This window comes from Meriones unguiculatus, chromosome 12 (assembly GCF_030254825.1).
Source record: "Meriones unguiculatus strain TT.TT164.6M chromosome 12, Bangor_MerUng_6.1, whole genome shotgun sequence".
Lineage (NCBI taxonomy): Eukaryota > Metazoa > Chordata > Mammalia > Rodentia > Muridae > Meriones > Meriones unguiculatus.
Genome location: NC_083360.1, coordinates 28,603,490 through 28,630,494, shown reverse-complemented (window position 1 = coordinate 28,630,494; position 27,005 = coordinate 28,603,490). Strand labels below are relative to the sequence as shown.

The following is a 27,005-nucleotide window of genomic DNA, read 5'->3' as shown; positions in this document are numbered from 1 at the left end:
GAGTCTACGGGGGCCATTCCTACACAAACCACCCCAGCATTTATGGCTGTTTAATGCAGGCTGTCTGTTTCCATTGAACACAGCTTCTGTTGAGTCTCATTTCCTTCCATCAGGAGGTCTTAGTGTAGCTTTGGCTGTGTGTGGAGCTCAGGACAAATGCTTACCTGGAGCATAGAAATGGTCATTCCTAACCTGTGCCCCTTTGACTCCTTTTGTGGCTTCAGCAAGGCCTTGTGGGGTGTGAGGGCCACCCGGGGGATTGTAAATACATAGTAATGTTGAGTTGCTCAACTTGGCCCTTCATTGGACATAGCCATCAGACAAGCCTTCGGGCTCTGAGGGCCACTTAGGGGCTGAGAAGAGCAAAGAGACTAGCAGGTAGCCCTTCTAGTGTGCACGCCTGAGGAGTGGGGGTAGGGTGGAGGTAGGCAGCACCAGCCTTGTGACTACTGCACCACCCACTGTACCTGAGCTGGGTGTGGGCTTCACCATCCCGCCTCTAGCCTTTAGGCAACAGGCCATTGAAGAGGGTCAGAGGTCTAGCAACTTGAGTAACCCTTTAAGGTCCAAAGCCTAGCTTTTTCTTCCTTAAAGACCACGCACTGGCTATTTCCCTGGCTAATCTTCAGGGATATGGAATTCAGGCCTCAGAGCTGAGTTCAGGTCTCACTGTACTCATCCTCAGGATGCCACCAGGGCCCTCCCTGAATGGAGCATTGGCATTCCTCAGGAAGCCATGGCAGGATAGACTGTAGTGAGCAACAGTGTTATGCAAGACCCCTGACCATTGACAGCATTGCCCTATATCCATGGGTCACACAGTGTATGTGCTCATGTATGTACGTGGCATAGAGTGTGGACACGGGATCTAGAAGCCTCTGAGGGTTTTTTCAGCATCTGAGACCATGTCTTCGAAAGATTAGGATCCAGGTGCCCCATGGATAATCCTATTTGTCCCACAGAGAGCAGTGGGACAGCATGGGAGGATATGTATGTGACTCAGGTCACCCTCTCTAGTATCTGTCCTGCCACAAACTTGTACCTTCCGTCTTATACTGCCCGTGAGACCTGCCTCAGCAGAGGTCAGTACCAGACTGTCCTAGGGAAGGGCTGTTCCCACTACCTTCTCCTGAGGCCCAGGATGGTGGGGAGTGAGCAACACAGCATGGAAAACCTCAGGGCTCTTGTCAGGTACATTACACACAGAGTAGCCAATGGTTTCATTGCTGTCTCACCGCCTCGTCCCTCTGGAACAGTCTCATGCACAGATGTTTTATCTCTGTCCCTGTATCATAGCCCAGCTTATGAGAATGATTTTTCTCAGTTGCACCTAAAACAGCCAAGGCCAAATGAGGCCCAGCTAGGGCTCACATGGGCCCAGGTAAGCTGGCTCTGGTTCTTACTCTCTAGGTCCCCTGAATGAGATGCAGTCCTTCCAACAGAGAGGAGTCTTTGGCTAGAAATACAAGAACTGGAGCCACCTCTCTGAGCTTTTGTCTCCCTGCCACTCTCTTTCTGCTGAGCCCCACACAGTCTGTCCTCTCCAGAGAAAACAAAGGGGATGAGCCAAGTGGGTATTGCCACAATGGTCCATGAGCAGCCAACAGCTTTCTCTTTTGAACTCGTGGTCTCTGTGGAGAGTGTGGATGTGATCAGGTGGGCTGAGTGAAGGAAGGAGCTGGCTTAAGCAGCACCAACCCGTCTCTTGTGGTGGGGCTCTCCAAGATCTCTCAGAGATCCGCCTGCCTCTGCCTCCCCGAGTGCTGGGATTACATGCGGGGCCACCACACCTGGCACTCTTTCTTCGTTAGCCTCAGGTCCTTACATGTTGCCTGTGGTTACCAAGCAGTCCTCTTACCCTGAAGCAACCCTGGCATAGTGCACTAACAGATGGCTCTGTTGTGTCCACAGTCACCTCAGTTGCTCTCACCAACGCCGACTGAGGTAACAACCACCTATGCCTGCGCCCTGTGTGCTCATGGTGCTACTGCCTGCAGGGTTATAGAGATGACCAGCATGGTACCCAGAGGGCCACAGGGCCATAGCCACATCACTGGGACCCCTTCCTGCTGGTTGTTTTTATAACTGCATCTCATCTGCATGTTCCCCCATGTGTGTGCAGACAAGTCTTCACCGACACTGGGGATGTGGTGTTGCCCAACAGATCCTAACCTGGGTCGTGGCTTCTGTGTGTGAGCTGCGGTCCACTTCCTGTCCCTAACTAGATTTTACAGGAAGAAGTTCTGGACCTTTGAGGCTGAGCACTCTTGAGAGCTGTGCTATCAAATAAGCTTCTCAACAGTAGCTCAGGGCTTCTCCCTTTTCCTTAAACTAAGTACAGATTGTGGCCCTTCAGACTATAGTCTGTGTGGCAGAGCCCAGGGCTGGGGAAGGCGTAGGAGCAGGGCACACTCTTGAGCCTCTCTCTGTGCTATGGCAACCACTTTATACCTAACTTAATTCCTTTACCCAGAACAACACCAGAGGGAGTTTCCAGGAGTTTCGCATTTACCAATGGAGAACCTGGGGCCCAGGTGTCAAGTAACTGGGGGCCGTTTGCTTCCTGCCCTCCCCATCCTTGGGAAGTGTTCCATTGCAGCCCACAGAGCTGGTCCCAGGAGTGAGGATCTCCTCATCTTCTCAGACCGGGGGATGGTTTTCACTTCTTGTAGCTTTAGAAGTAGCGTCCATGGCAAGAGACCCTACCTGGTCCCTCCACCACCTCCTCAGCCTGTCTTCTTAGAAATAATGCTTGGGGCACTGCTGTGGTGTGCTTGGGGTTGACATGAAGCTAGGAAGGCTGGCATGACCCAGGCCACCAGGCTACCTTGCAGAGGGATGGGCAGTCTGATTTTCGAACCATGGTGCCATGCCATCTCATGCTGCTGTCGCCTGCTCTGGCTGCTCCCAGAAGCTCCTCTTCCTGCTAAGTAAGAGAGGGGCTGCGTCATCAGTGCTTGTGGGTCTTGTTGGCTGGCTTCTGAGCCCCAGAGGGCACCTTCACACCCCAGAAGGGGCCACGGGGCGTCTAGAGCCTCCCTCCCATGTGAGGAGTGCTTCAGCATTCTCAAACTGTGTTCCAGGGGTCCAGGGTGCTGGGAAGGGTTAAGAGGGAGGAAAGTGGGTGGGGTGGGGAGGACGCAGGAAGGGTCCTTCCACCCCATCCCAGAAGTCCTAGCACCACAGAGGGTCAGATGGACAGAAAGGGTGGGTATCTAATGGGGACATGCATAGGCCAAAGGGCTTGTTATGACTCAGACCCACCTCGTCCAGATGTGCTCTGTTTATGCTCTGAGAGCCTGTTTTAGGGTTTTGTCGTTTCTGCCCCTGTGATCTAGAGGGCAAATACAGAGGGTGGGTGAAGGATGAGCAGTGCTCCTGACTTGGGTGCTCTCACACTGTGTTCTCACCCAGGGGGATCAGGATGATCGGTCCTACAAGCAGTGCCGAACCTCCAGTCCTAGCTCTGCTGGCTCCGTCAGCCTTGGGCACTACACCCCAACCTCACGGTCACCCCAGCACTACAGTCGTCCAGGTATTCACCCCCACCCCGCTTCCCTTGACCCCTGATGAGGTTGTATTTCTCGATAAGTTTGCTGATATAAAGCAGCTTCTTTATTCATGAGAAAAGTGGCAAAGTGGTAGGGGTAGGAGAATGCCAGTGGGCGGTCAATGGAGAGTCTAGCCACTTAACCGTAGCAAAAATGGCTGCCTCAAGCCTAGGAGCAGGCAGCCATGAGGCAGCTGGTCACCCTGGGTCTGGAGGAGCTGTCTGCATCCACAGTGCACACCCAGAGACACACACAGCCTCAAGGCCCACACAGAACAACCAGAGCAGGGTCTGGGGGGGTAGTTATAGAGCTGTCCAGATATAAAATAACACATGAGGCAGGAGACCAAGCCACAGCCCGTTGTGATCCCATGGGATTTTGGGAGGACTTGAGATGTGGAGTCAGAGTCAGTGGCCACAACACCCAGTCAGAATGTCTAATGCTGTACCTGCCACTCAGTAACCCTAAAGACAGCCATCCTAATAAAGAGGTTGGCAAAAGGCCTCTATGCCCTTCCAGCTGGGAGAGAACCCTGTGCAGGGCCTCCCATCCTGTCACCTCATCCCACTCCCAACCCCTCCCACCCGGCTCCCAGTTTGCATTGCGTTCCTCAGCTTTGAGCCGGCATGTGAAAACCACTGGGACCATGCACAAAAGCATTGCCCTTTGGAGGGATTTTTCCAAGCTGCTTCCTTCCTTCTGGCTGTGCATGACCCATTTCCACATCCGTGGACCATAGCTCTTACTTTTTCAAAACTTTGTGGAAAAATCAACTTAGTTCTTTGCAATCACTTTCATTAATTCCTTGCAATATGCCTGGTCCATCCTGCTAAGTGCAAAGAATGAAGGTGAGAGAGTGTGTGCATGAGAGAGTGATTGTGTCTGAGTGGGTAGGATAGTGGATAAATAAGTGAATGAGTGAGGGAATGAGAAAGAGTCAATGAATAAGTGAGTGAGTGAATGAATGATCGGGTGGCTAAATGAGTGGATTAGTGGATAAGCAAGTGAGTGAATAAGTGAGTGAATTAGTAAATTAGTGAGGGAATGAGTGAGTGAGTGAATTAATGAGTGAACACGTTAGTCAACAAGTGAATGACTAAGTAAATGAATGTGTTAGTGGATGTATAAGTGAGTGAGTGACTGATTGATTGAGTAAGTGAATGGAGATGTGCGAGTGAGTGAAATGAGTGACTGAGAGAATGAACAGGTGAGCAGGAATGTGGAGAGCAGTGACTTTCTCAAGCCCTTCCCCCAAGGCCCCTTGTGACTTGACCCCTGACTTTGCATCTTTGGGAGGGCTTGGCTACTTACTGCCTAGTCAGGGGTAAAGCCCATAGGGTCAAGCTTTGAATCTGGACTGGCAAGTTCCATGAGGACGCTGGTGACAGAACCACTCCCCGACCTCTGGAAGCTGCCCTCCCACTGTCCTTGATCTCAAGGACACCCCAGAGTGAGCCACAGGCAGGGCCAGAGGCCGTGTCCCAGGCTCTGCCACCCTGTATCTCAGAGGCATCATCTCCTGACCCCACCTGAAGGAGAATGGCCAACAGCCTGCTGGGGGACCCTCTTCAGGTGCCCCAGGAGAGCACAGGAGCAATGTCCCTGGCTAAGTGGGGACTAGGGCAAGTTGGTGGCTCTGGGGTGGAGGAGCCCAGTGTTACTGACTGCTCTCTGTTGCCCGCAGCTGGTACTGTGAGTGTTGGTACCAGTAGCTGTCTGTCCCTGTCCCAACACCCAAGCCCTACATCCGTGTTCAGACATCATTACATCCCCTACTTCCGAGGTAAGGCGTGCAGCGCACAGCGGGGGGTGCTCGTCCCATGTCTCCGCATGGCTTCCAGAGCCCTGTGTCTCATGCCTGTGTTCTTCCTGTGTTGTGTGTGTCTGGCTGTATTCTTGTCAGTGTGTTCATGTTCCTGGAAGGAAAGCAGGGTGATTTGTCCCTAAGAGTACAGCTGGAGGGAGCATCTCAATGAGCACCTTGCTCCAGACTCATAGCCTCACTGGAGTTGTTGTACACATTTCCCTGTGGTAGGGTGCTGTTAGTGTCAGCCTTCAGAAGCAGGAGCTAAGATGTGGAGAGGTGGTGATGTCCACAGCCTCAGACCCCTGGCGTCTGAGCTGAGATTCAACCTAGCTGGCTCCAAATCCTGGCTCTTTCCAGACCCAGCCGTGATCCATGTCCTGTAGACACATACACATGAATTCCAATTCTTGTGATTTCCTTTATGCTAAGAACTGAGTTGTGAGTGCCCCAAGTCCCCATATTGATGGCTGAACCCCCATACAGCAGTGTTTGAAGAAACAATATTAAGGCGGTGATGGAGGGAGAGTGAGGTCACAAAGTGGGACTCTCATTCACTGGGGATGGTGGCCTTATAAGGTGAAGAGGAAGCCCCGAGCATTGCCCACACATTTAAGGTCAATGGAGAGACTGTCACCAGGCCAGGATAAAATACCACTAAAACAAAGCAACAAAAACAGACACAACAAAGCAGCAATACTCTTGGGCTCTGATCATGACTCCAGAAGTGTGAGAAATGAGAGGCTATTGATGAAGGCCCTGAGCTGTGAATTTTGTTACACAGCACAGCTGATAAAGACACAAGAAATAACACGTAGGGATTTAGAGAACATAGCAGTGATTTTCTCAAGAGTCCCTGGGTTTATAGCCATGCAATGGGTACCCATGGAAAGCTCCTTTCCACAAGGCAGGCACAGCCAGCAGCTCCCATCACTAACAGCCAGTAAATGGTTCAGTCTCCTCCATTTTTATTCTCACCCCTTGCCTTGCTGTTGGTCCACTGAGGAGAGCCGTTGGCACTGTCATGGCTTCTTTGGCCCTTTATGGGCTCTCCACACAACCCAGTCTCTAGAACAGGTTGAGTTTTCAGTGAGGATGCTACCTCCCCTCAGCATGGCTTCTGCAGCCTTGAGACATCCAAGTTATATGTCTGTGGGAGTCTCAGAGTGACAGGTGGTCCCAGAACCTGGAGGGAATTTGACTACTCTGGGCAGTCAGATGGGCCTCCTAGTCGAATGTCTTCCCTTTGCTCAGTGGCCCTGGGCATGGTTTTTCCTCCTGCCTCTGAGGCACTGCCTTTGGTGGGTCTGATATACCTCTGTGTCCCTGGTTAGCCTGTGACCAAAGATGTCCTAGACATTGGCTGTTGCTGCTACTCTTCTTAATGGAGTGAGGGAGCAGAAACCCACAGTTCTGCCCTCCACTTGACTTCCATGGCAGGCTGTGACGTTGGCTCTCCAGCCTTGAGGAGGTAGAGACTCTGAAACAAATGCCTACTTGATGTTCAGAGCAAAGCCCAGGCACAGGTCCTTTCCTAGGGCCTCCTGAGGACCAACCTGTCCCTAGCCTTTGGGCACCCAGCTTATCCCTTCCCACAGGATGCAGCCACAGCTCTGCCATCTGCCCAGTCTCTGGGAAATTCACTCTTGCCCCCGTGGATGCTTTGCAGTAGTTAGGACACAATGGAGACACCTCATTGTCTGATGCTGAGTGAGGGTCTCCCAGGTAAACATGCCCTCCTGTCCCAGCACTCTTCTGACCTAGCTAGCTAGTGGCAGGGCCCCCTCACTTTCTTCCCTCACTTTCTTCCCCCTCACCTTCCCCCAGCCCAGACATCATACCCTCCCACTGTGTCTCAGGACCTGGGACCTCACTGCTACAGTCATGTGAGGAGCTGGTTAAAGTTATTGGCAAATTAGCGTGACTTTCAGACCTTGTTTGGGGTGGTGTAAGGTTTAAGCCTGACTCTTCCTTGATAAGGGACAGACTGTAAGGAAGGGAGATGTGGGTTGATGAGGGGACTCTGTGCGGGTGAGGTCATTTTTCTAGGAGCTGACTGGAGGGTCTTCCATAGCACCAGTGGCATGAGAAGAAAGGGAGACAGAGGATCTTAGGGGCAGAGGCTCAGGTCAAAGCCCCAGCATGCATTGTGCCCAGTAGGTGATTCTCCTCTTGCTAAGGGACCCCTTCCCCAACTTTAAACAGATCCTTAAGTCCTGGTGCCCCAGCCTCAGGAATTGTGGTTCATGCCTCAGAGAGGCATGCTTTTCTGTATGCCTTTCCAGGTGGACTTGCCTTGGTGATGGTCCTCAAAGGGCCTTGCTTGATATGTGATTGTGAACCAACTAGCTCTGCTCAAGCATTCAACCAGTGCAAATGGCCATAGCCAACTACAGCATCTTCAAGGCCAGGGCCAACTTCAGCATCTCAAAAGCCAGAGCCACTGCAGCCATAGCAACCATAGTTGGAGCAAAAGATAAATGTAAATAATGAGTCATTGGATTCATAGATGGCACAATGTCCACCAAACTATACCAAAAAGACCAGCTAAATAAGAGCATGGGAGAACAACTTCTACACAGAATGCCCCAGAATTCATAGAGATAGTGCATCACAGAGTTAGGCAGCACTTCCTCAATAGCATAGCCAAGTATGGGCTAAGATCTTGAGAGGTGCCACAGCCAGGCCATGCAGACAGCAAGCACTTTGGGGGCAATGTGACAGGGATGAGATGCTGCCTCTGTGCCTTTCTCCTAAATCCATAACCCCTGACTTTTACAATCCCAGTTGAGGGATGGTATATACTACCCCCCCACGCTAGCAGTGTAGGAACTATCATGATCCTCAGTGACAAGGGATGCTGGTCACAGCTGGAAGAAAGCCAAGATGTGACCGTGGGTAGAGAGTGATGTTCTAGACAGGTCCTGAGACAGAAAGTAACTCAAGTAAAAATGGCTGAAACTTAAATATAGTTAGCTTGATGCAATGAATGGTTCCAGGTTCTGGAGGGGTGTCAAAAGTCAGAAGTGGGCCCTGAGTGAGAATGGTGGCACCTTCTGGTACCATCTAAAGCCATTCCAAAGCAAAATAGTGACTTAAACAGAAAAGAAGTCATGGGCCACACCAGAGCCTGAGCTGCCCCGCCCTGTATAGGGCCTTCTCCTGGAAGGTGTCAGAAACACCCTGGATATGAAGCCTTCAAAAAGAGCCTTGAACCTGGACAAAGGAACCTCTGTGCCTCTCCTTGGGTGACATTGGGGGCCTGGAGGGGCTTATCATTAAGGACCAGTGAGGAAAGCTGGCTTCCAAGTAATCAGGGTATCCAGTTCACATGGCATAGTCCCTTCACCTCCACAGGAAGTGATACAGATCATGCCCACTATGTGGGGCTGACATGGGCATACCATGAAAGCACACAGCAAATGCTCCAGGCAGGTCTGTGGGGTCAAGGTCAGCAGGGTTTTTTTTTATTTTCAGCCTTGCAAGACAGGCAAGCATGCTTACAGGAAAGGAAAAGATCCCATGGTGGCCTTGCCCCCCTGAGGGTTTTGTCAGCCAGGTAGATCCTGAGCCTGAACTTAGAAAAGTCCAGGCAGTATGGACCCTGGGAAGGGCCTTGCAGGTCAGACATGGGGCAGGGAAGACTTGGTGGCAGTATCCTAGGCAGGGACCAAGGTGGCTGGTGTTGAAGGCCCATTAGTAAGTGTGACAGGGACCTGGTAGATCATCAAGGCCACCCCACTATACCTCAGCTTCCTTTGTCTTGGCCCCTCTGAACAACTGAGAAACTGTAGTCCCTCCTCTAGTGAGTGCACACATATGTAGGAATTCTATTTGTCATTTCAGGGGACTTCACCCTGTAGGCCAAACTCTGGAGAGGACAGGAATGTTGGACCATTTTAGAATCCTCAGCCACCTGGATGACGGTGACAGAAATGTCCATAAAGCCTAGATAGAAAATAAAAGTTTACGTCAACAGGCCAGGCTACAGGGTCTCAGCTCAAGGATGACACCCAGTAGGGACAGCCTTCAGCCAGAGCAGAGTGCCTACACTGTCTCTGTCATGACTTATGTGACATGCAGAGCCATGGCCTCATGCATAAGAGGAGCCTGTGGTCCCCATCTTCCTGGGGTGGGGCCCCTGCTACTGCTTGGAGAAGCAGAAGCTCAGTGGATACAGCCAAAGCCAAAAGGCTCTATATAGTTCTAGAACAAAATCTTTTAGTCTCCACAGCTCCATCAGTGTTTATAGGTGAAATTAGTGACCATGCTCAGGCAGGAGAAGATACCCAAAGTAAGAGTCATCAGTCTCCTTAGGTGGCCACTGGTTGAGGCCTCCTGCAGCCAGGACCTCCCTGCCTGTCTGTGATGTCCCTTGCTTATCTCCAGTCCATTCAGGCCTGGCCTGGCTTCTGTCCCATTGGCTTTAGGGGGCCTGCTGCTTGATCTTGCCATTCAAAGGCATAGTTCTCAGAGCTAGAGAGCCCTCTCCTTGCCAGTAGAACTATCAGGTACTGCCCTGCAGTCCCCCAGGTCTGTGGAAGAGAACAGTTGTATCTTGGGGTGTCCTACTGTGAGCCATGCTCCTCATCACATGTCCAATGCCACTGTGTTCTGTCCATCACATCCTTTATCGGTGGGAGGCGGGGCATCCTCGCTGGTCACCAGGTGTCTTGGATAGATGATAAGATCATCCAGCCTCCTTCATAGAACATAAAACATAGCTCCAGCAGAGAGAAGTTGGAGGCAGCAGAGTACCCTTATTATTTTGCTTGCTAGAAACAGACATGTCTAGGACTGTGGAAGTGGATGGGTATTGATCTCCAGTCCTCTACACTGGCAAAGCCTCCTCTGTGGTTGTGAGGGATGCCTTTGATCCATTCCCACTCCTTAGTCCTAGTCTCACCATTAATCAGTGGAATCTCTAAGCCAGAAGGACCTTCCTGCATGAGCTACATCAGGGAAGCACAAATGATGAGCCTGCGGTGTGTGTTCACACCCCAGGATCCTGGGCTCTGCCCACTGCCCATGTACTTAACATGCTCTTGACCCTCCAATCACTGCCCCTTCATCCCTTCCAGCCCCTGGAACCAGGCATACTCCAGGTTGGAACAGAAATCGTAGGGTCCAAGCTGGATAGTTCAGGAGTGGGCTTCCTTCAGGCAGGAGAGAGGGGGTTCACTGCGGATCAGCTCTTTTTGCCTGAAACCCTCTGCTTTGCTTTTCTGCCCCTCATCTGCTGTCTCTGCTCTTGTGTCTGGAGGCAGCGAAAGTGGCCGCAGCACCCCGAGTCTCTCGGTGCACTCCGACAGCAGGCCTCCTTCCTCTACCTATCAGCAGGCACCGCGACACTTCCACGTCCCAGGTAGGTTCCTGCTTGCTTGCTGGCTCCTCACGCGCCATCTCGGCCGCACCGAGAGGTGTCAGCGCCTCTCCAAACACCGAGGTTTCCTAAAACGTACGCTAGGGAATAAGGTGCAGTAGTGCAAACCAGTTATCTCAGCACTGAGCAGGTGCTGGCAGGAGGATCGCAAGTTCAAGGCCAACCTTGTTTATTCTCCAAATAAACAGCATAAAACTCCTAATGCGATGTGTTTGCACTACCCCCCCCCCCCCCAACTGACATATGTTTGGGGTTTTCTCCAAGTCTCATGAATGCTGAGAAAATGCTTTTGTCCTGGGTCAAAATGGAGAAAAGAGTCAGCTGAACCCAAGGTTCTTGTTTATTGCCTTCCCTGTCTACCTCTCTCCCTGTCCCCTTCCAATCTGCATCTGAACTGGGGAATGCTCAATGGATGTATGGGGCTTCAGCCTTGGCCACTTGCAGTTTTGGGACCTTTCTGGTGATTTTGGGCCGGGGGAGCCAGTTTCTGACAGAAGCCACTGGGTGGAGAGAATCGTAGCTGCTTCCCCGCTCCCCCTCACTGTTTTTTTCCTTCTCTTTCCTTCTTCTTCCCCAGACACTGGCGTAAAAGATAACATCTATAGGAAACCCCCTATCTACAAGCAGCACGGTATGGTCGGTCTGATGGACTCTGCTGCCATGCTTTTCCTGCATGCCTGTTGCACTCTCTCGATTCTGAATGCTCCCTTTGCTGTGTCCTGATCTGGAAGCCCTGCTTGCTGATCTTTAAATGAACACCCACTAGTAGGCTCCTGGGAGGCCTCTCTTCACGAGAGAGAAGATGTGTGGAGAGGCTAATGCATGGCATCTGGGGCTGGGTGCGTGAGCTAGGATTAAGAACATTCATTTGTTTTTGTTTTTTTTTTTTGTTTTGTTTTGTTTTGTTTTTGCTACTGTGAGGGCTCCTTACCCATGCCCCTGACACAGGCCTGATCTTTGGATAATGACTTGGAATTGGCCACAGTTTAGGGAGACTTCAGGCCCTGTCTTTTGAGACTATCTGCAGAAGGGTGGTGTGGCTGGTCCTTAGCTAATGGGGTTCCTTGCATTGTGGAGAAGCTAGAGATGGTTGGCCACAAAAAGGGGTCTCCTATCCCTCTGGCCCTCCCAGTCTTCTCCTCCTGAACCCGCCTGGGACAGATGTACAAGAAAAGGATTGCTTGAGCTGTGGAGCAGGACTCCAAAGGAGTCAGAACTTTGATTTCTGGGTGACTGGGGCAGGCCACTTCAGTACCATGAGCCTCGGTTTCCTCATCTGCACACCACATTCCCCTCCTGCTCCATCCTCTACCTCATCACCTCCAGTTCCAACCCCTTGCCATTTCTGTCCCTCCATTCCTCCAGGATTGGGGATCAGAGGCTCATAGAGCAATGAGTGTGGAAACAGTTCTAAGCTCTGTAAACAGCTGTGCACAGCAGAGACTTACCCCATCTCCAGAGACGGGAGAGAAGGGAGATTCCCATACGGACAGCTCTTGTTCAAGGAAAGCATCCACTTCCCACACTGACAAGTAGTAGCCAGCTCATTGGAGGCCTGCTGTGTTGGGTTTTGTTCCTCAGTGAGGGCAAGAGGACCTGTGCTTTGTGTCTTTCCTCTTCCACACAGAAGGAAAGAAGGGGATTGAATTCCTGGTCTCAAGAATCTAACCAAGAGATGGGTGAGGGCAATTAGATTATGACAGTTTTTACCAGGAACAGCACCACAGCACAGTAGTCTTAGAAATGGGGAAACTGAGCCCCAGCAAGAGGAAGGCGCACCCCATTAGCTGACCCCTACAGCACTATGCTGGGCAGTCTTTGAGGAGGACCATGGACTCCATGCTCCCAGAGCCCAGGATAGCGCTTGGCATGTGGCTCCTTAGGTATCCTCTGCATCTCCACAGGGCACATTAACTGTGTGGTTAATATAGTCCAGGCGGAGTTGGCCTTGGCAAGGGGTCGGTGATAGGAAACCACCTATGAAACCGACCACCAGCATCTGATAGAGCCACACTGAGACAGAGAGTTGGCATTCAAATCCTTTACCTGAGCCCCCAGGTGAGGTCAGGTTCACAGTTGGCAGCCACCAGCCTGGTAGTCTAGACATAAGACAGTTGCCTGCCTGCAGGCAACTCCAGCTTGAAGGAACCCTGAGCAGCTACCCAAGCCCAGGATTCTGTATGTTGGTTCTGTAAAGAATCAGGTCTAAGAGAGTATTGCCTCTGCCAGGCATACAGCAATGCAAACTCGTGATAAGAGTGCAATAAGCCATGCAAACTGCAAGTGACTAGAAAGCTTCAGCAGCACAAAAGCTCCTTAAAAATCCCTCGGGAAATGTACAGGGGTGCCTTTGCTTCCCAGTTCATGCCTTTGAGACCTTTGGCCTCACAAGGCCTCCCCACCCCCAATTTCAGGTGGGAGTGTGTGCATCATGTCCGTGTACACATGCGTGTGCTTGAGCCACCACCAAGTGCTTGTTCCCTCAAGGAAACCTGACCACAGGCCTTTCCCAAGAAGCTCTGGAGCCTCATCGAGGCACTAGCAGCATCATTTTAATCCTTGCTCCAGTTCGAAACAACTCCTGAAGGACTGCCATGAGTCACAGGACCGTTCCATTGGCTTAAGAGCCTGTGTGTAACATATTAAAAGCCACGCCTTTCTCCTGATGCATTTGCTCGAATCGGTCCGCTGTGAAGTCACGGGAAGTGAACACTGCCGGTATAAGTTAGCGTTATTCTTCCCTGATGTCTGAGTCTCATCCCTGCTTCTGGGAGCCATGAGGATGGCCCAGCCTCTGTGCCCACTGGGTGGAAGTGATGCTTGGTGTGGAGAGCAAGAGGCTTTGGAATCGATGGAGCAATCATTAATGTGCAGCTGACCTCTGACCTCATCACCTGCTGTGGACAGAAGCTTCAGGGTGGTCTGCAGCTCAAGAGCAGCAGGGCTCTTTGTGTTCCAGGTGCAATGGAGTCCCATGCTTGAGCACGCGCGCACATATTTGCACATACACATTCACACACACACCTGCATGCGCATTCACCTGTGCACAAATACATGCCTGCATTCACACATGCCTGCATGCTTGCACACACACACACACACACACACACACACACACACACACACACCTGCATACACACATACCTGCACGCACACATAACTGCATGCACATGTAACTGCAGACACATGCACCATCCAATCATGTCACCTTAGGGAGGCAGTTATGGGGGAAAACACAGCTGTTCTCATCCAGCTACTTAGGAGAGAAAAATGCTTCCTTCCTCAGGGTTCATTCCCTCCAGAAAATTGGGATTAGGCCTTCTGCCTCATAGCACTTTTCCAGATTCTGGAAATGGCAGAGCTGCTTAGACAGAAGGGACTCTGGAGGTGGTCTCTCAAAGGAAGGAAGGCATTTGTTTTTAAATTGCTGTTTCGTTTGTTTTCTTGTTGCTGTGATAAAAAAAAAAGCACCCTGAAAAAAGCAGCTGAAGGGAGGAAGGGTTTATTCCGGCTCACAGTTCAAGGTCCATCTTGGTAGACCTTTATGGTGCTTGCTGTGCCTCTCGGGGGTTTCTTTCCTAGAGGATGGAGTCTCACTTTGGTTTGGGGGTGCTCTTCTGGGATGTGATGAAAAGCCAGGTATCAGGTAGGCTCTGTGTCCACAAAGATCATCATAAACTTGGTTCCCCCATGGGACATGTCTGGCAGCAGTTCTCGAGGGACATGGGGCATAAGGTAGTCAGTCTTTCCAGAGAGGGCTCTGAGCACAGGCCTGTGGAGCTGAGCAGAGCTTCTCTGTGTGGTCTGAAGGATATGATAAGGCCCTTTCCCTGGAAGAGGGACAGTGGGTGGGAGAGAAGCTAGTAGGCAGAGGTGCTGGTTCCACATCCCTCCCTCTGACATCACTGTCAGTTCTGGCAGCAGTCAGCAAACAGATGCCATTCCCCAGACTTCATAGAAGGAAGCCAAGTGCAGAGAGATGCGAGGGCTTTCACTAACTTATCCAAAGGGTGCTTTTTTGAGCAGCTAAGTATTTGGCTCTACTTCAGGGCTTGGAGACATAGGGATGGACAGACTGCCTCACACACATTCTCTATCACTGTAATTCCAAAATGATTTAAACTGTACAGGTTGGTGCATGCTGGGCAAGAGAAGTCCTGATCATTTGTCTGATTCTCAGAGACCCATATGGACCTGAGTAGAGAACCAAGATTCCCACCTCCACTGTTCTGGAACCCTATGGTCTGAGGAGAGACGTTAAGTTCCTGAGCATCCCCCATGTGTTTAGAAACACCTTCCTATAAATGGAGATAGCATCAGTCAGGTGTGTCTAGGGCCCAGCTGTCAAAGCCTGTTCTTGGACACTCACAGAGCTTGGTAGGAGTGGCAGACAGACCTCCAGGAGAGACTAGAGCTGAGAACACCTGATAGCCACAGACTACCCCTGAGCACCTAGTGACAGTTCTGGTGGTGCCCTGGAAGCCAGAGCTGTGGAAGTGTAGGTACCCCCAAAGGCAAGTGGCTTAGCTCCCATGGAAACTCTGGGCCCACTGTGCTGTGTCCATCCATCTCCTTTCTGTGTCCACTTCTCTGTTGGAGTTCAGCATGTGAGACACTGGAGGAGGCACCAGGCACATCAGGTGCTGCTGTGACACTGAGCATCTTCTACCAGTTGCTCAGTGGAGAGGTAGATTTGCGCCCAGGTCCCTGTGAGCAGTGAGGCCTTATACTTTATATGCCTTTTAGGGAGAACAAAGTCTGTCAGCCAAGGCTGAAAAGGGCCCTGTTTCTTGTGTTCCTGTGCTCAGAGCAGGGCAGGTGTATACTGTGCAAAGGGGAATGGGGTGGGGGTGGGTAGGGCAATAAATACTGAAAGGGTTAGTGGCAGAAACCCAACATGATGAGGGACAGGTAGATAGATGAAGGGCTGCATGGAGGATTGGATGCATCAGTGAACAAAGGAATAGACTGAAGAGGGCAAAGGGAGGTATGCATAGTGTGGTTGGGTGAGTAACTGGAGAACTGTGGATACAGGGATGGGTCAGTCAGTTAGTGCATGCATGGATGAATGGAAGATAGGTAGGTAGACAGACAGATGGCTAGATAGATAGATGGCTTAGTGGATGAGTGGGTGGATGGATAGATAAATAGGTAGGTTAGTGCATGGGTGAATGGATGGAGAAATTGATTGGTAGATAGATAGATAGAGAGAGAGATACACAGATAGATACATAGATACACAGATGGCTTAGTGGGTGGATGGGTAGATGATAGATAAATAGATGGGTAGGTTAGTGCATGGGTGGATACATGAATAGCTAGATAAACAAATAAACAAAGTAGCAAAGAAAGGAACAAAGAAAGAGATAGATGGCTTAGTGGGTGGGTGGGTGGATGAATTACTGGGTGGGTTAGTGGATAGGTGGTTAGATAAATGAACAGATGCAAGGGTGAGTGTCTGGGTGAGTGGGTAGATGAGCAGGAAGGTGGGTTAGTGGGCAGGTGGAATGTTAAGAGACTATGTAGATAGAGACGAATAGATGCACAGCCAGAGGGACTCATGCTTGGCACAAGAGTGTGTTCAGATTTAAGTGATGGTAAGAGGGAAGGAGGGAAGACCTGACTGCAAATTACTTCTTTCCTATTTCTAGCATTGCAGACTTGTAAGTTGGCCTTTGTATTCTCAGACCTTATCTTGCCTGGTCCTCATGAATTAGAGGGTTAGGGTGGAAATTTCCTGCTTTAGAGATCAGGAAACTGAGGCTCAGAGTTGTTACAGAAGCAAGCAACCAACTATGCAAAATGCTGTGTGACTTTGGCTCTGGCCTGGAAAACCACACACCTGTCACAGCTGTGGTGTTTGCAGAGGACCCTTGTTAGGACTCCACAGAACGTTTCCCTCAGAAAGTGGAGGAGCATTCTGGAGCCCTGGGTAACACTAGGCTAGAGTGTGTCTGTCTGGTGTGTCACTGTGGCTCTATGAAATCCTGAAAACCCATGGCCTGGGCTACCACATCCTGGGATTTCACATCCTGAAGAGCTGTGGGCTCAGTCGCTGGCTCAGAGGGTGGAGCAGGACTACCAGGGCTCAGAGTGGACACAGCACACTTGTCCCTGTGGCCTCGGTCAGCTGTTGAGGGTCAATGCTGGTGTACTAGAGGCGTTCTGTGCTGTTGCTCTGTGACAGCCATTGTCTGAGCAAGAGGAGTCACAGCGCCCTCCTCTCTGTGTCTCCCCGTTGAGCCTCCCCAGCAGGTCTGTAGTTAAATGGCCTCTGTATGTGGAAAGAGCAGAGGGTTTATTTTCACCTAAAAAAAAAAAATCAGTCTCTCGCACTGTGAGAGAGAGGTAGCCAACCGGGGGAGACACAGAGTCTGCATGTCTAGAATGAAAAGTACTCAGTCTTCGATTTTGGCCCTATCTTGTCAAGGTCCTGTAGCCCAGTCCCCAATGTCCAAGCTCTCTGGCCTGGTGTCAGTTTTGTCCTTGGTGGTGCAGGAGGCAGGGCGCTCCAAGAGACGGGCAGGGCTGAGTCCGCCGCAGGCTTCAGGTAAGAGGCCCGCCTGCTCTCCTCCTAGCTGGGGAGGATCCCAGGGCTCTCACTGTTGCTCTGCGCACGGGTTGGGGTAGGTTTCTGTAAGTGGCCCTGCACTGAGTGCGTCCTGAAACATACCAGCATGCCCTGCATGGTTTCTTTGTTTAGTCCTGGGAAAAGGGTCAGCCCGGTAGGACGACAAAATGCTGCCAAGAGTCTTCTTGGTAAACGGGCTGCTGTCGCGTGAGCTCTTGCTCTGAGTGAGCTCATCTCTGGGTATGCTGTTGTTCTTTGTTGTCTCCCAAGTGCTCTTCCCAGGGGCACAGCTTAGGACTGGTCAGGCGGCAGGCAGCTGACTGGGATAGGCAGGCAGGGGAAACTTGGGACTTTGACTGTCTGAGTTCATGTCACTCTCAGCCCTCACTTCATGCTGGTCTATGACCTCAAAGCAAGGCACCTCTTGGGTCTCGGTCTCTTGTTCTGTGAAATGGGGCAAATCCCAATTTTGAAGAGTTCATGATGGAAAGAAGTAGTAATGCCCAAGAAACACACACCTATGCCTGCCGCCAAAGCCTCTGAGGCTGAGACCTTCTGTCCCTTCAGGGTCCCCCTCCAAAAGTCAAAAGTATGTCCGTCAAATGCTATATCAAGTGGCCACTCCTGAAACCGTGAGACCATTACTCCAGGTTGGAGGTGTGGCTTGAGCTGAAGTGAGTGTCACTTTGCTCAGGGCATGCCCACTTCCTGGTTAACATTCCATTGTGTCATTCTTCCGGCCTGTGAAAGGCATTCATTCTGTGGTCCCTAGCTTTGATTTTTTTTTTTTTTTCACTTTTGAGCACTATGTAAAGTAGGGCTCCCAGGACAAACACAGCGGGGCTGCCTTTACAGACTGATTTTTTTTTTCCTTTACAGCTGCCAGGCGATTGGATGTGGAGGACAGCAGTTTCGATCAGGATAGCAGGAAGGTAACAAAGTTGCCATGCTCCTGCAGGGTGGGATGGCTACTCCAGCGGATCTCCAGTCCTTCTCTCACTCAGCTCCTGGGGACCTGGGGGGACCCAAAATGGGAGATATATCCACTTGTCTCCTTTTACACTCAATACGGGCACATGCTCTGGCAGTGTCCTGGCTCTGCCATGTATCCAGGAGGTGTGAACAATGACAAGGAAGTAAACCCAGTGCATTCTGGGATATTTGACATGAAGGTTCTAGAACAGCTTGTCAGGTGTTTTGTCTGTTTTTTAAATAAGTGGCCAGAAACTAGAATGTGTTAGACTTATTGGTATAACCAATTTGATGCAGCCAAGCTGTGAAAACAGCCCAAGATGACTGGGGTGGGGATGGGGATGGGACTGGGGGTGGGGCATCACAACAGCGGGCTACAGGCGGGGCTTGGCCATTTCTCCAGCTGCTTCACGAACTTTCAGAGTATATGAGTGAGACAACTTTTACGGTGAGGCTGGTATTAAAAGCTTGGTTTCTCTCAGTGTGGGGTCGCCTTGTGGGTTACAAGTCCAGAAGCTAGTAGAAGGTTCTGGTGAGGTGTTTCACCACTGCAGATTACTTTAATGTTCCCATCCCTCTGTTCCTCTGCAGAAGACCACCTGGCTGCTCCTCAAGGGGGATGCAGACACAAGAACTAACTCTCCGGACCTGGACAGTCAGTCTCTGTCCCTTGGCAGTGGGGCTGAGCGAGAACCTCTTCCGAGAATGCCAGGGGACAGCTTCTACTCACGTGAGTGGTTCTTCTGATGTGCACCGGAGACTGCCCGTGAAGGGCCCCACCGAGGGGGCCCCCAAATCTCAGCTTTCCTCCCTAGAAAAAAACTAAAAGCCAGCGACAGCATGTAGTCCTAGCATTTGGAAGATAGGATTGGCAGAAGGATTGCCATGAGTTTGAGGCCACCTTGAGCTACATAGTGAGACTCTGTCTCAAGAATAAAATTAAAGCTAAAACATCCAAAGAGCATTGGAATGTGAATCAAGCCAAGTAAAGATCTGAGCCCTGGCCTCACCCACCATCTCTCTGAAGTGACATAGCTAGCTAGTGTGGGCACAGCGCCCCCTCGTGGCTCTCTCGGAGCAGGCAAGAAAGCAAAGAGGCTCCCAGGGCCTCTTTTCCTGAGGTGGGGGGAGCAGATGTGGTGGTCATGGTCAGGGGGCGAGTCCAGACCTGGAGCTGGTACAAGGCACTGTCCTGGTCCCTGTAACATGAGCAATGCACTTGGAGATTCCTAGGAGATATGGTCCAACATCTGCCTAGCCTTGGGGGTGTTGTGAAGTCTGGCTTGGGGGTGATTCTCAAGTATGGAGTAGATTCCCATCATGTTGTTCACTGAAGATATTGTAAGGCAGAGCCAGCACAGGCTGCAAGCAGACTCAGGCCTGTCCAGAAGCAGCCTCTCTCTGGTCTAAGCTGGGCAAGAGGTTGTTTGCTGTGGCTGTGGCTGTGGTTGGAAGTGGAGGTCATGGGAAACTATGTAGTGTGAGAAAGCAGAGGAAGCCCCTGAGATGCAGGTGGCACTGACTCGGAGTGAATTCTACGCTCTCTGGTGACTGGCTTATGATAGAAGCCAGAGCAGCAATGCTGACTCTCAGGTCATTAGGCACCGGACATGCAAGGGTGCTTTGCCTGGCCAGTAGTAGACAGCCATGACTGTTCCCTACTCAGTCTCCCTCCTGACCACGGGAGGCTGACCATGGCACTATCTGACCCCTGCACACCAGAAGTGACCTGCCAGGGAGGGAGGACCAGAGCCACAGGCAACCTCAGGACCTCAGAGCATGCACACAAGGCTGGTATCAACATGAGAAGGCACGGCCAATGGTCCCACAGGTCTGGGTTTCCTGTAGGGGGGGGCGCTAGCTGAAGGCGTGGTGATGGAGAGAGGAAGTCATGATCCCACATGCATGCCTGTGCCTGCAATACCATCCCTCAGTCTTCTGTCACAAGGATCCTTGCCACAGGTGGTGCCCTCATGCTGGGTTGTGCACATGAGCTTTGTGGCATTTGGGTTTGGGCAATGGACGCTCCTTCACAGAGCAGAGCTTAGGAGTTGCCCATAACCCTCACTGCCTTATGTGGTCTGGCATCCAGGCATCAGCTGAGGGCCGAAAAAAAAAATAGTGTTGGTATTTCAGGATGGTGTTTTTCAGTTTTTGGTCTTTGCTTTGTTAAGGGAGTGCCTCGTTCCATTGCCATGACCTCACCCAGACTCTCCCCATGACAGTCAGCCCGTGCCCTCAGCCATCCCCACTGGAACTTATGGACTGCCAATGGCTCAGGACTGAAGGCAGCAGAGTGGAAGGAGCCTGCCGGTAGCTGTCACCTCCCGAGGTCCTGTTGTCACAATGCTGTGTGGCCTTTGCCCTATACCTTCCTGTAGTACTTTCTCATCTGTGGGTGCCAGAATGAGGGTGTTCATCCTGAGCACTTTTGAGTGTGGTGGTTCCTACGAGGCAGGCTGTACTAGCTGTATTCATTGGCCGCTCCTACGGTGACAAGGGCTTGCCTGCCAGCGCATCCCTCTATTGAATCCCTGCAGCAAACCAACATGAGTGGCGCGGACAGGAAGCAGCTGTTCTGTGGGTGCACCTGGCCTGTAGAGACCCAGCCACCTGTACTGGGACCTGTGCCACCGCCGAGGGGGGCCCTGCACAGTGAGGACGCCATTTGTGAGGGTTTGGACAACTGCACCTGTTATGTACCAACTACATCCTCCTGCCTCTGCTTTTCTCCTGGTGTCCTGACTTCCAGTCTCCCGAGCAGGAAGCCCACGGGATGTAGCATTGCACCTGTGCCTTTACCCACACACCAATGGCGCTGCCAAGTCCCACAGGGCAGCAGTCCTGTGCCAGGTGCTGCTCTCCTATCAGTGAGGTGCATGTTTTATTATAGATGTGTTTACCTTCCTTCTGTTTCACGTGTGGGCGCTTCCTGACTCTGTAATTAATGAGTGGTCATTAATGACTGCCTGAGTCTTCACAAAAGGGGACGACAGAGTTGGCTTTTGTCCTAAGAAGAAAGCCTTGAAGGCCTAGGAGAGTGAGACTTGATGCCCCGAGTCCCCTCCCCTAGCTTGCATCCTGTGGATACATGTTCTCTAGGTCCCACATTCCTGACCTTCCATGTCTTCTCTTTTGAGGTCCCTTACTCATGGTATAAGTAAAAATGTGCACACGCAGATGCAGGCATGATAGAGATCTGGTGGTATATAATTCAAGCTGGTGGTATATAATTTAAGCCCCCAGGTCACAAAAGGCACTACCCATGGCTCTCAGTGGCCCCTAGCAAGTCTCCAGAGTTTTCAGAGGGAGTATACCTCTGCTTTACATCACCAGGATGAGAGGAAGGTGGGAGAAGTGAGCTCAGGGTGGCTTGGGGCTTAGAGACAAATGAGGAGTCTTTCTGACATAGCAATTCAGAAACTGAAAAGGAGACTCCAACAGGGACCACTTCATCCCAGACTGCCCCGTGCCTTTAACATTGGTGTCACCTCAGTGTCCTCCAGCAGGAGGCCCCTATAGAGCATGGACTAGAGGACATGCCAGTCTCTGCCCTCCCCTTGAGCCATTCAGCAGCAGCGGGATGGAGGGAAGGAAGGAAGGAAGGAAGGAAGGAAGGAAGGAAGGAAGGAAGGAAGGGCCAGACTTTTCCCTCCACTCTTTGACCCATACAGAGTTCATCCTGAGAAAAAGTTGTCTCTCCTTCCCTTATCTGTGGCTATGAAGAGCAGGCTCCTCCTGACCTGTCAGTGTTCTGGGAGTACTGAGGGTGGTGGCTAAGCACCCAGGTAGAGCTGTGACTGAGACCCCTAGGTGACAGAGTTCACAGGTGTCTGAACGGAAGATCTTTACCATTTCCATTTCCAAGTCAGGGTCCAGACAGACAGGACCAGTCCAGTCGCCTAGCACACAGTCCTTGAACACCTTCTAGGCCCCAGCCCCATTCTAGGTGTGGGACCAGAGCTGGGCCTGAAACAGAAAAAAGCCTTCTGACCTGTGGAGCTGCAGGGAGGTGGGGCAAGTCAAACGGCATATGGAGGTTGGCAGCTAGGGCACGCTAGCAGAGGAGCCATGAAAATGTAAGAGGTCATCAGGTAGGAGGCCAATGCCCCAGTGGGTCCTGGAAGCATTGGTGCTTGGGAAGCTACGGTCCAGCTGAGGGCAGAGGCAGGGCTAGCCAACTGTGTGGCCAGGTCACCATTCCAGCCCCCACTCCACCCTGTACAATGACAGCCCCAGAGGACTTCAGGCTTCTCCCGTGAGCTGGGACCAAGTTGGCTGGAAGGTGACGGGAGGCAGCTGCCAGCATCTGTGTTAGAGAGGTATTCTGGACAATGTACAACATAGCGAAGGCTTGGCGACTGGCTTCTGCAGAGCCCCAGGGAGACACATACAATGGTATAGTGGGAGAGACACAAGATGCAAACAGGCGTGGCTCTCAGGAAAGATCTGAAGGCTACAAACGTGTCCAGGAAACCATGAGAGGGGTTGACTCAGATCACTGCCCAGCTGATAGGGCCACAGCTAGTCGTTGATAGGGTACCTTGTGTACCTAACGAGCCTCTCTGGTATGAAATTTCCTCACCTACAACATCCAGGCACGCGGTCCTGTGAGACTCACATGCCGGACTACGACGAGCCTGCAGCCGCCAGCTTCCACAGCCTGAAGCTCACGATGCTCAGGAACATTGAGTTGTGCTCTTCAGAGCTGAGAGGAGCTACCCTGAACAGAGCAGGCAGTGCCAGTCACATACTGGACCCCAGTGAAAGGATGGTGACCTGCTGTGGCTTGCCGGCTAGTTGTCAGAAAAATGTCCTGGGGTGCTACGGCAAGCTTGCACATCCTACTGCATGAAAAGCACTCTCTCTGTCAGTCACACGTCCCGAGTGTCCAGGGGCTGCCCCGGCCACTTTTGAACCATCCTGGAGGAGAACAGAACCAAGGACCCTGTATTCAGAACTCCAGTAACAGTCAGCAGCATGCTTCATAATAGCTATGGGTGGAATCCTGAGAGCTGGTGCACAGATGTGTGGTTAGGCCAAGTCTGGGCCTGGCCCAGGAGTTGGGTGTGTTCAGTGCCCGTAGGGCCTGATATAAGCTAGGGTCGTGAGCACACAGCTGTGAACTAGCCCGTTGTCTTCTGTCCTCTGCCTGCCTCTTCCTGTGCACACCCACCTCTCTCTCATGGCCCCACACTCTTGAAGGTCATATGACCTCATCAGAGAGATATGCAGGTCCCTAGAAGACATGAGAGAGCCATTCGATCTTATACAGATCACTCGATTCCCCCAGGCTCTAGCTCTCTTGCATTCAAGGCACAGAGGTCCTTGGCACAGAGTTTATGGAGCATGGGGTTAGATCTTGGATATGTGAAGAGATTTTAAATAGAAAAAGTTACCTGCTCTGCTATCCATGGGACTCTAGGACCTTTAAAACCACACCATGGCAGGTCCCTCCCTAAGAGAGATTGATTGTAACAAGAACTAGATAGCAATGCGAGGACAAGACCATCACTATCACACCCATCTAGTTCTTCCTGCTAAGCACACCTAAAATAAGAGGGCTGTAGCAGAGCAAGCAGCCACAGGGTGGGAAGGAGCAGGAGGCTGGCTACCCCTATAGGGGCGGGGCATGGCTGTGGAACAGGAGGCCAGCAGAGAGGAGGCCCAGAGAAATGGTGTTTATATATAGCTAACTTCTTCTGCCTCCCAATTGGCAGGACAGACAGCACACAGGCAGCTCTGGTAGGGACTGTGGGGGCGGGCACCAGCAACCCTAGGCAAGTCTAGAGGAATGGTGTAGCTTATCAGGTCAGCACTCCGGGAAACAATGACCCATGGGAATCAGTCTGTAGGCAAGGCCCTGCACATTGGACCCGTCAGAGTCGTGCCTTGCTAAAATGGAAGACTATGTAAAATCCCATCCCTTATCATAACATTTGGAGATCCAGGATTCAATTGAGAAATGATTTGTAGCACCCAGAACTGTGACGGTAGCATTACAATGAGAAAGAGTCAGCAGACTCGGACAGTGGAAAGAACTGGTGTTGGTGCCATCTGAAAGGATTCTAAGACATCTGTCATAAAGATGCTCAAAGTAAGTAGTTGTGTTAAAACTGGAATAGAGAAAAAGTCCCAGCAAAGAAACACAAATCACTTTGAAAAAGGAAGCAACTGAAGCTGACATTGAACCGAAAAATAAAATAATGTGAACACCTGTTGCATGGGTTCAGGGACAGAATGACGGACTCGGACAGAAGACATGGAATCTTTGTTCCAGTTTGGACGTCAGAGAGAAGAAAAACAAGCACCAGGGACCTGGGGAGTGGTGTTTGTATCTTTGAATTCCCAGGAGGGGAGAAAGAACGGATTAGAATCATTCAAAGGAACAATGGCTGAAAACCTCCCAGACTCAGCAGAAGACATAAGCCTGCAAGATCAAGAAACAGAGTGAACCCCGAAGAAGATCAACCAAAAAGATGTACTACTAAACTTCAGAACACTAAGGTTTAAAAAACACTTCTTGAAAGCAGGCAGCGAGGAGAGCAATGTCATCTACAGGGAGCACTAGTTGATGGCAGCTGATTCCTCATAGAAACTACAGGGATGGAGAGCGAGCTGTTATAGAAAACTATTAATTCAGAGGACTTCTCTATTTACCTTCTCTAGCTCCCAAATAAAAGGCACAGAGACTTTTTAGGTTTATCAATAAGCTAAGCTTAATAACTGGGCATATCTCCTTTCATACTAAACCTCTAAGCTAGTCTGGCTGCTTCCCAGCCACATGCCCAAAGTTACTTGCCAATATTGATCCTGTCTGGGCTCCTCTGCTCCATCAGGGCACATCCTTTCTTTCCATCTTTTTTTTCCCTTTTCCTTGTGATTCCTACCAAGACCCCCAAGTCCAAGAATGGAAGCTCTGCCTACCTCCCTTCTGCCCAACTACAGCCTGTCTATTTTTTTTATTAGCCAGAGATAGTTGGGAAGCAAAGTTTATACAACATTGATCAGCGTACATGGCAATGCACTTGTCTGGACTGCAGCCAGATCGTAGGGCCTAGAATTCAGGTTTATATACATAGAGCACTAGACCAACCCCCCAACAGTAAGTGACAGGTCTTCCTGAGCTGAAGGGAAGGCCTGTCTGTGAGTTCTACATTTGGTGAGAATATGCTTCTGGATGGGAGGAACATGGACCTTCTCATATGAGGAAAGCTGAGGGAAGCTGTCACATTTAAGAGTGGTTATGGGACTTTCTCCAGAGAGAGTGTGATAATTGCACAGGCTCAAAACCTCAGAAGGAGAAAAGCCTAGGGATGGGGGTGGGGTGCCACTGCCATCCATCCTTCTCTTCTCGAGATTTTTCTCTTTTTAGATTATTTTATGTGTATGAGTATTCTGCCTGCATGTACGTCTGTGCAGTGCCTAAAGAGTCCAGAAAAGGGTATTACATGTGGTTGTGAGCCATGGCGGGGTACTGGGAAATCAAACCTGAGAACTCTTAACTGCTCAGCCATCTCTTCAGCCCCATCTTCTTGAGTTTCTTCAAGGAAAAGGTATGGCCAGGGTTGGGGATATGGCTCAGCAGTTAAAAACATTGGTTCTTTTGCAGAGGTCCAGAGCTCAGGTGCCAGCACCCAATTAGGCAGGCCACAACTACTTAGAACTCCAGCTCCAGGGGATCTGATCTCTTCGGGCCTATGGGCACCAGCACTGAACATGCCCATACCCACTCCATTTCCCTGACACATACACATAATTAAAAATAAAATGAGTCCTTTTTTTTTTTTTAATTGACAGGCCCTGTCTGGGGCAGTTGTTGGGAAGTGGGAGACATTGTATGGCCTATGGAAATAAGGTTACCACTGTGTTTGAGAGCTTGAACATCAAGCCTGGGGAGGCCGTATGTAACCCCCTGATAGTGAGACACAAATACAATTGAGACATTTGCTGTTCTTATTCATCCAAAAGGTCTGGAAGGCTTGCAGAGTCATAGATCCTGAGGTAGTAGGGTGAATCTGAGCATCTGCCCAAGTTCTTTATTGCTGCTCTCCTCCTCTTTGAGAACTGTATCTAGCACCTTCGGCTGGCAGCGACTTCTGGGTTTCCACAGTGGGTCCCTTGGGATCCCAGAGGAGGCTCTGTATGTAAATTGGGAAGCAGGTGTTTGAGGGAGGGACCCCAGGGCTGTGATCGAGGAGGTCTCAAGTCCTCTCTGTAAAATGCAAAGAGCCGGTTATGCATTGACCTAGGCCACAGGGAGGCAGGAAAAGTCAAGGGACAGCCCAGCAGGCCTGGCCCAGCCTCCCATCTTCAGCTCTCTGATGCTGGAAGGATTTCATGATTTAACCAGGTTCCTCTGCTAAAAGAAATATGAGAACACTGCCCCTGATGTTAGACCTCCCAACCACATCTGCAACCATTCCATGGTCACCTGCTGGCAAATAAGTCTCTCTCTATGTCTGGTTCCCAGCTGAGGTCTTTCAAGGGCTTCAAATGCGCTGCTTATCCCAGCATGCTCAGTGGCAGGAGCAGACAGGGTGTGTACCTACCTGGTGTTCAGTCAGCCCTTGGAGTGAATGGTGGGTAGTCTGGCCCATGGCCCCTCTGAACATTTCCCTGGCTGCCCAGCCTCTCCATGGCATTTGTCCCAGTGCTAGAGCATCAAGGAGCCCTGTGTCTCCACCTGGTTCACTTCATTTCAAGAGAGACTAGTAATTCCTA

General features: G+C 51.0%; 1 protein-coding gene across 11 annotated transcripts in view; it reads left to right on the top strand.

Annotated features, from left to right (window-relative positions):
- Window positions 1-27,005, top strand: part of Ablim2 (actin binding LIM protein family member 2) — a 120,064-nt gene that overhangs the window by 76,492 nt on the left and 16,567 nt on the right. For 3 of the 11 annotated variants that reach the window (XM_060365438.1, XM_060365440.1, XM_060365437.1), the window contains 7 exons: window positions 1,912-1,944; window positions 3,415-3,535; window positions 5,236-5,334; window positions 10,619-10,720; window positions 11,316-11,369; window positions 18,189-18,241; window positions 18,873-19,011. In XM_060365438.1, coding sequence (XP_060221421.1) covers window positions 1,912-1,944; window positions 3,415-3,535; window positions 5,236-5,334; window positions 10,619-10,720; window positions 11,316-11,369; window positions 18,189-18,241; window positions 18,873-19,011 — 601 coding nt within the window. The remainder of the gene's footprint in view (window positions 1-1,911; window positions 1,945-3,414; window positions 3,536-5,235; window positions 5,335-10,618; window positions 10,721-11,315; window positions 11,370-18,188; window positions 18,242-18,872; window positions 19,012-27,005) is intronic. The other 8 variants (XM_060365442.1, XM_060365439.1, XM_060365445.1 and 5 more) reach the window with 6 other exon arrangements.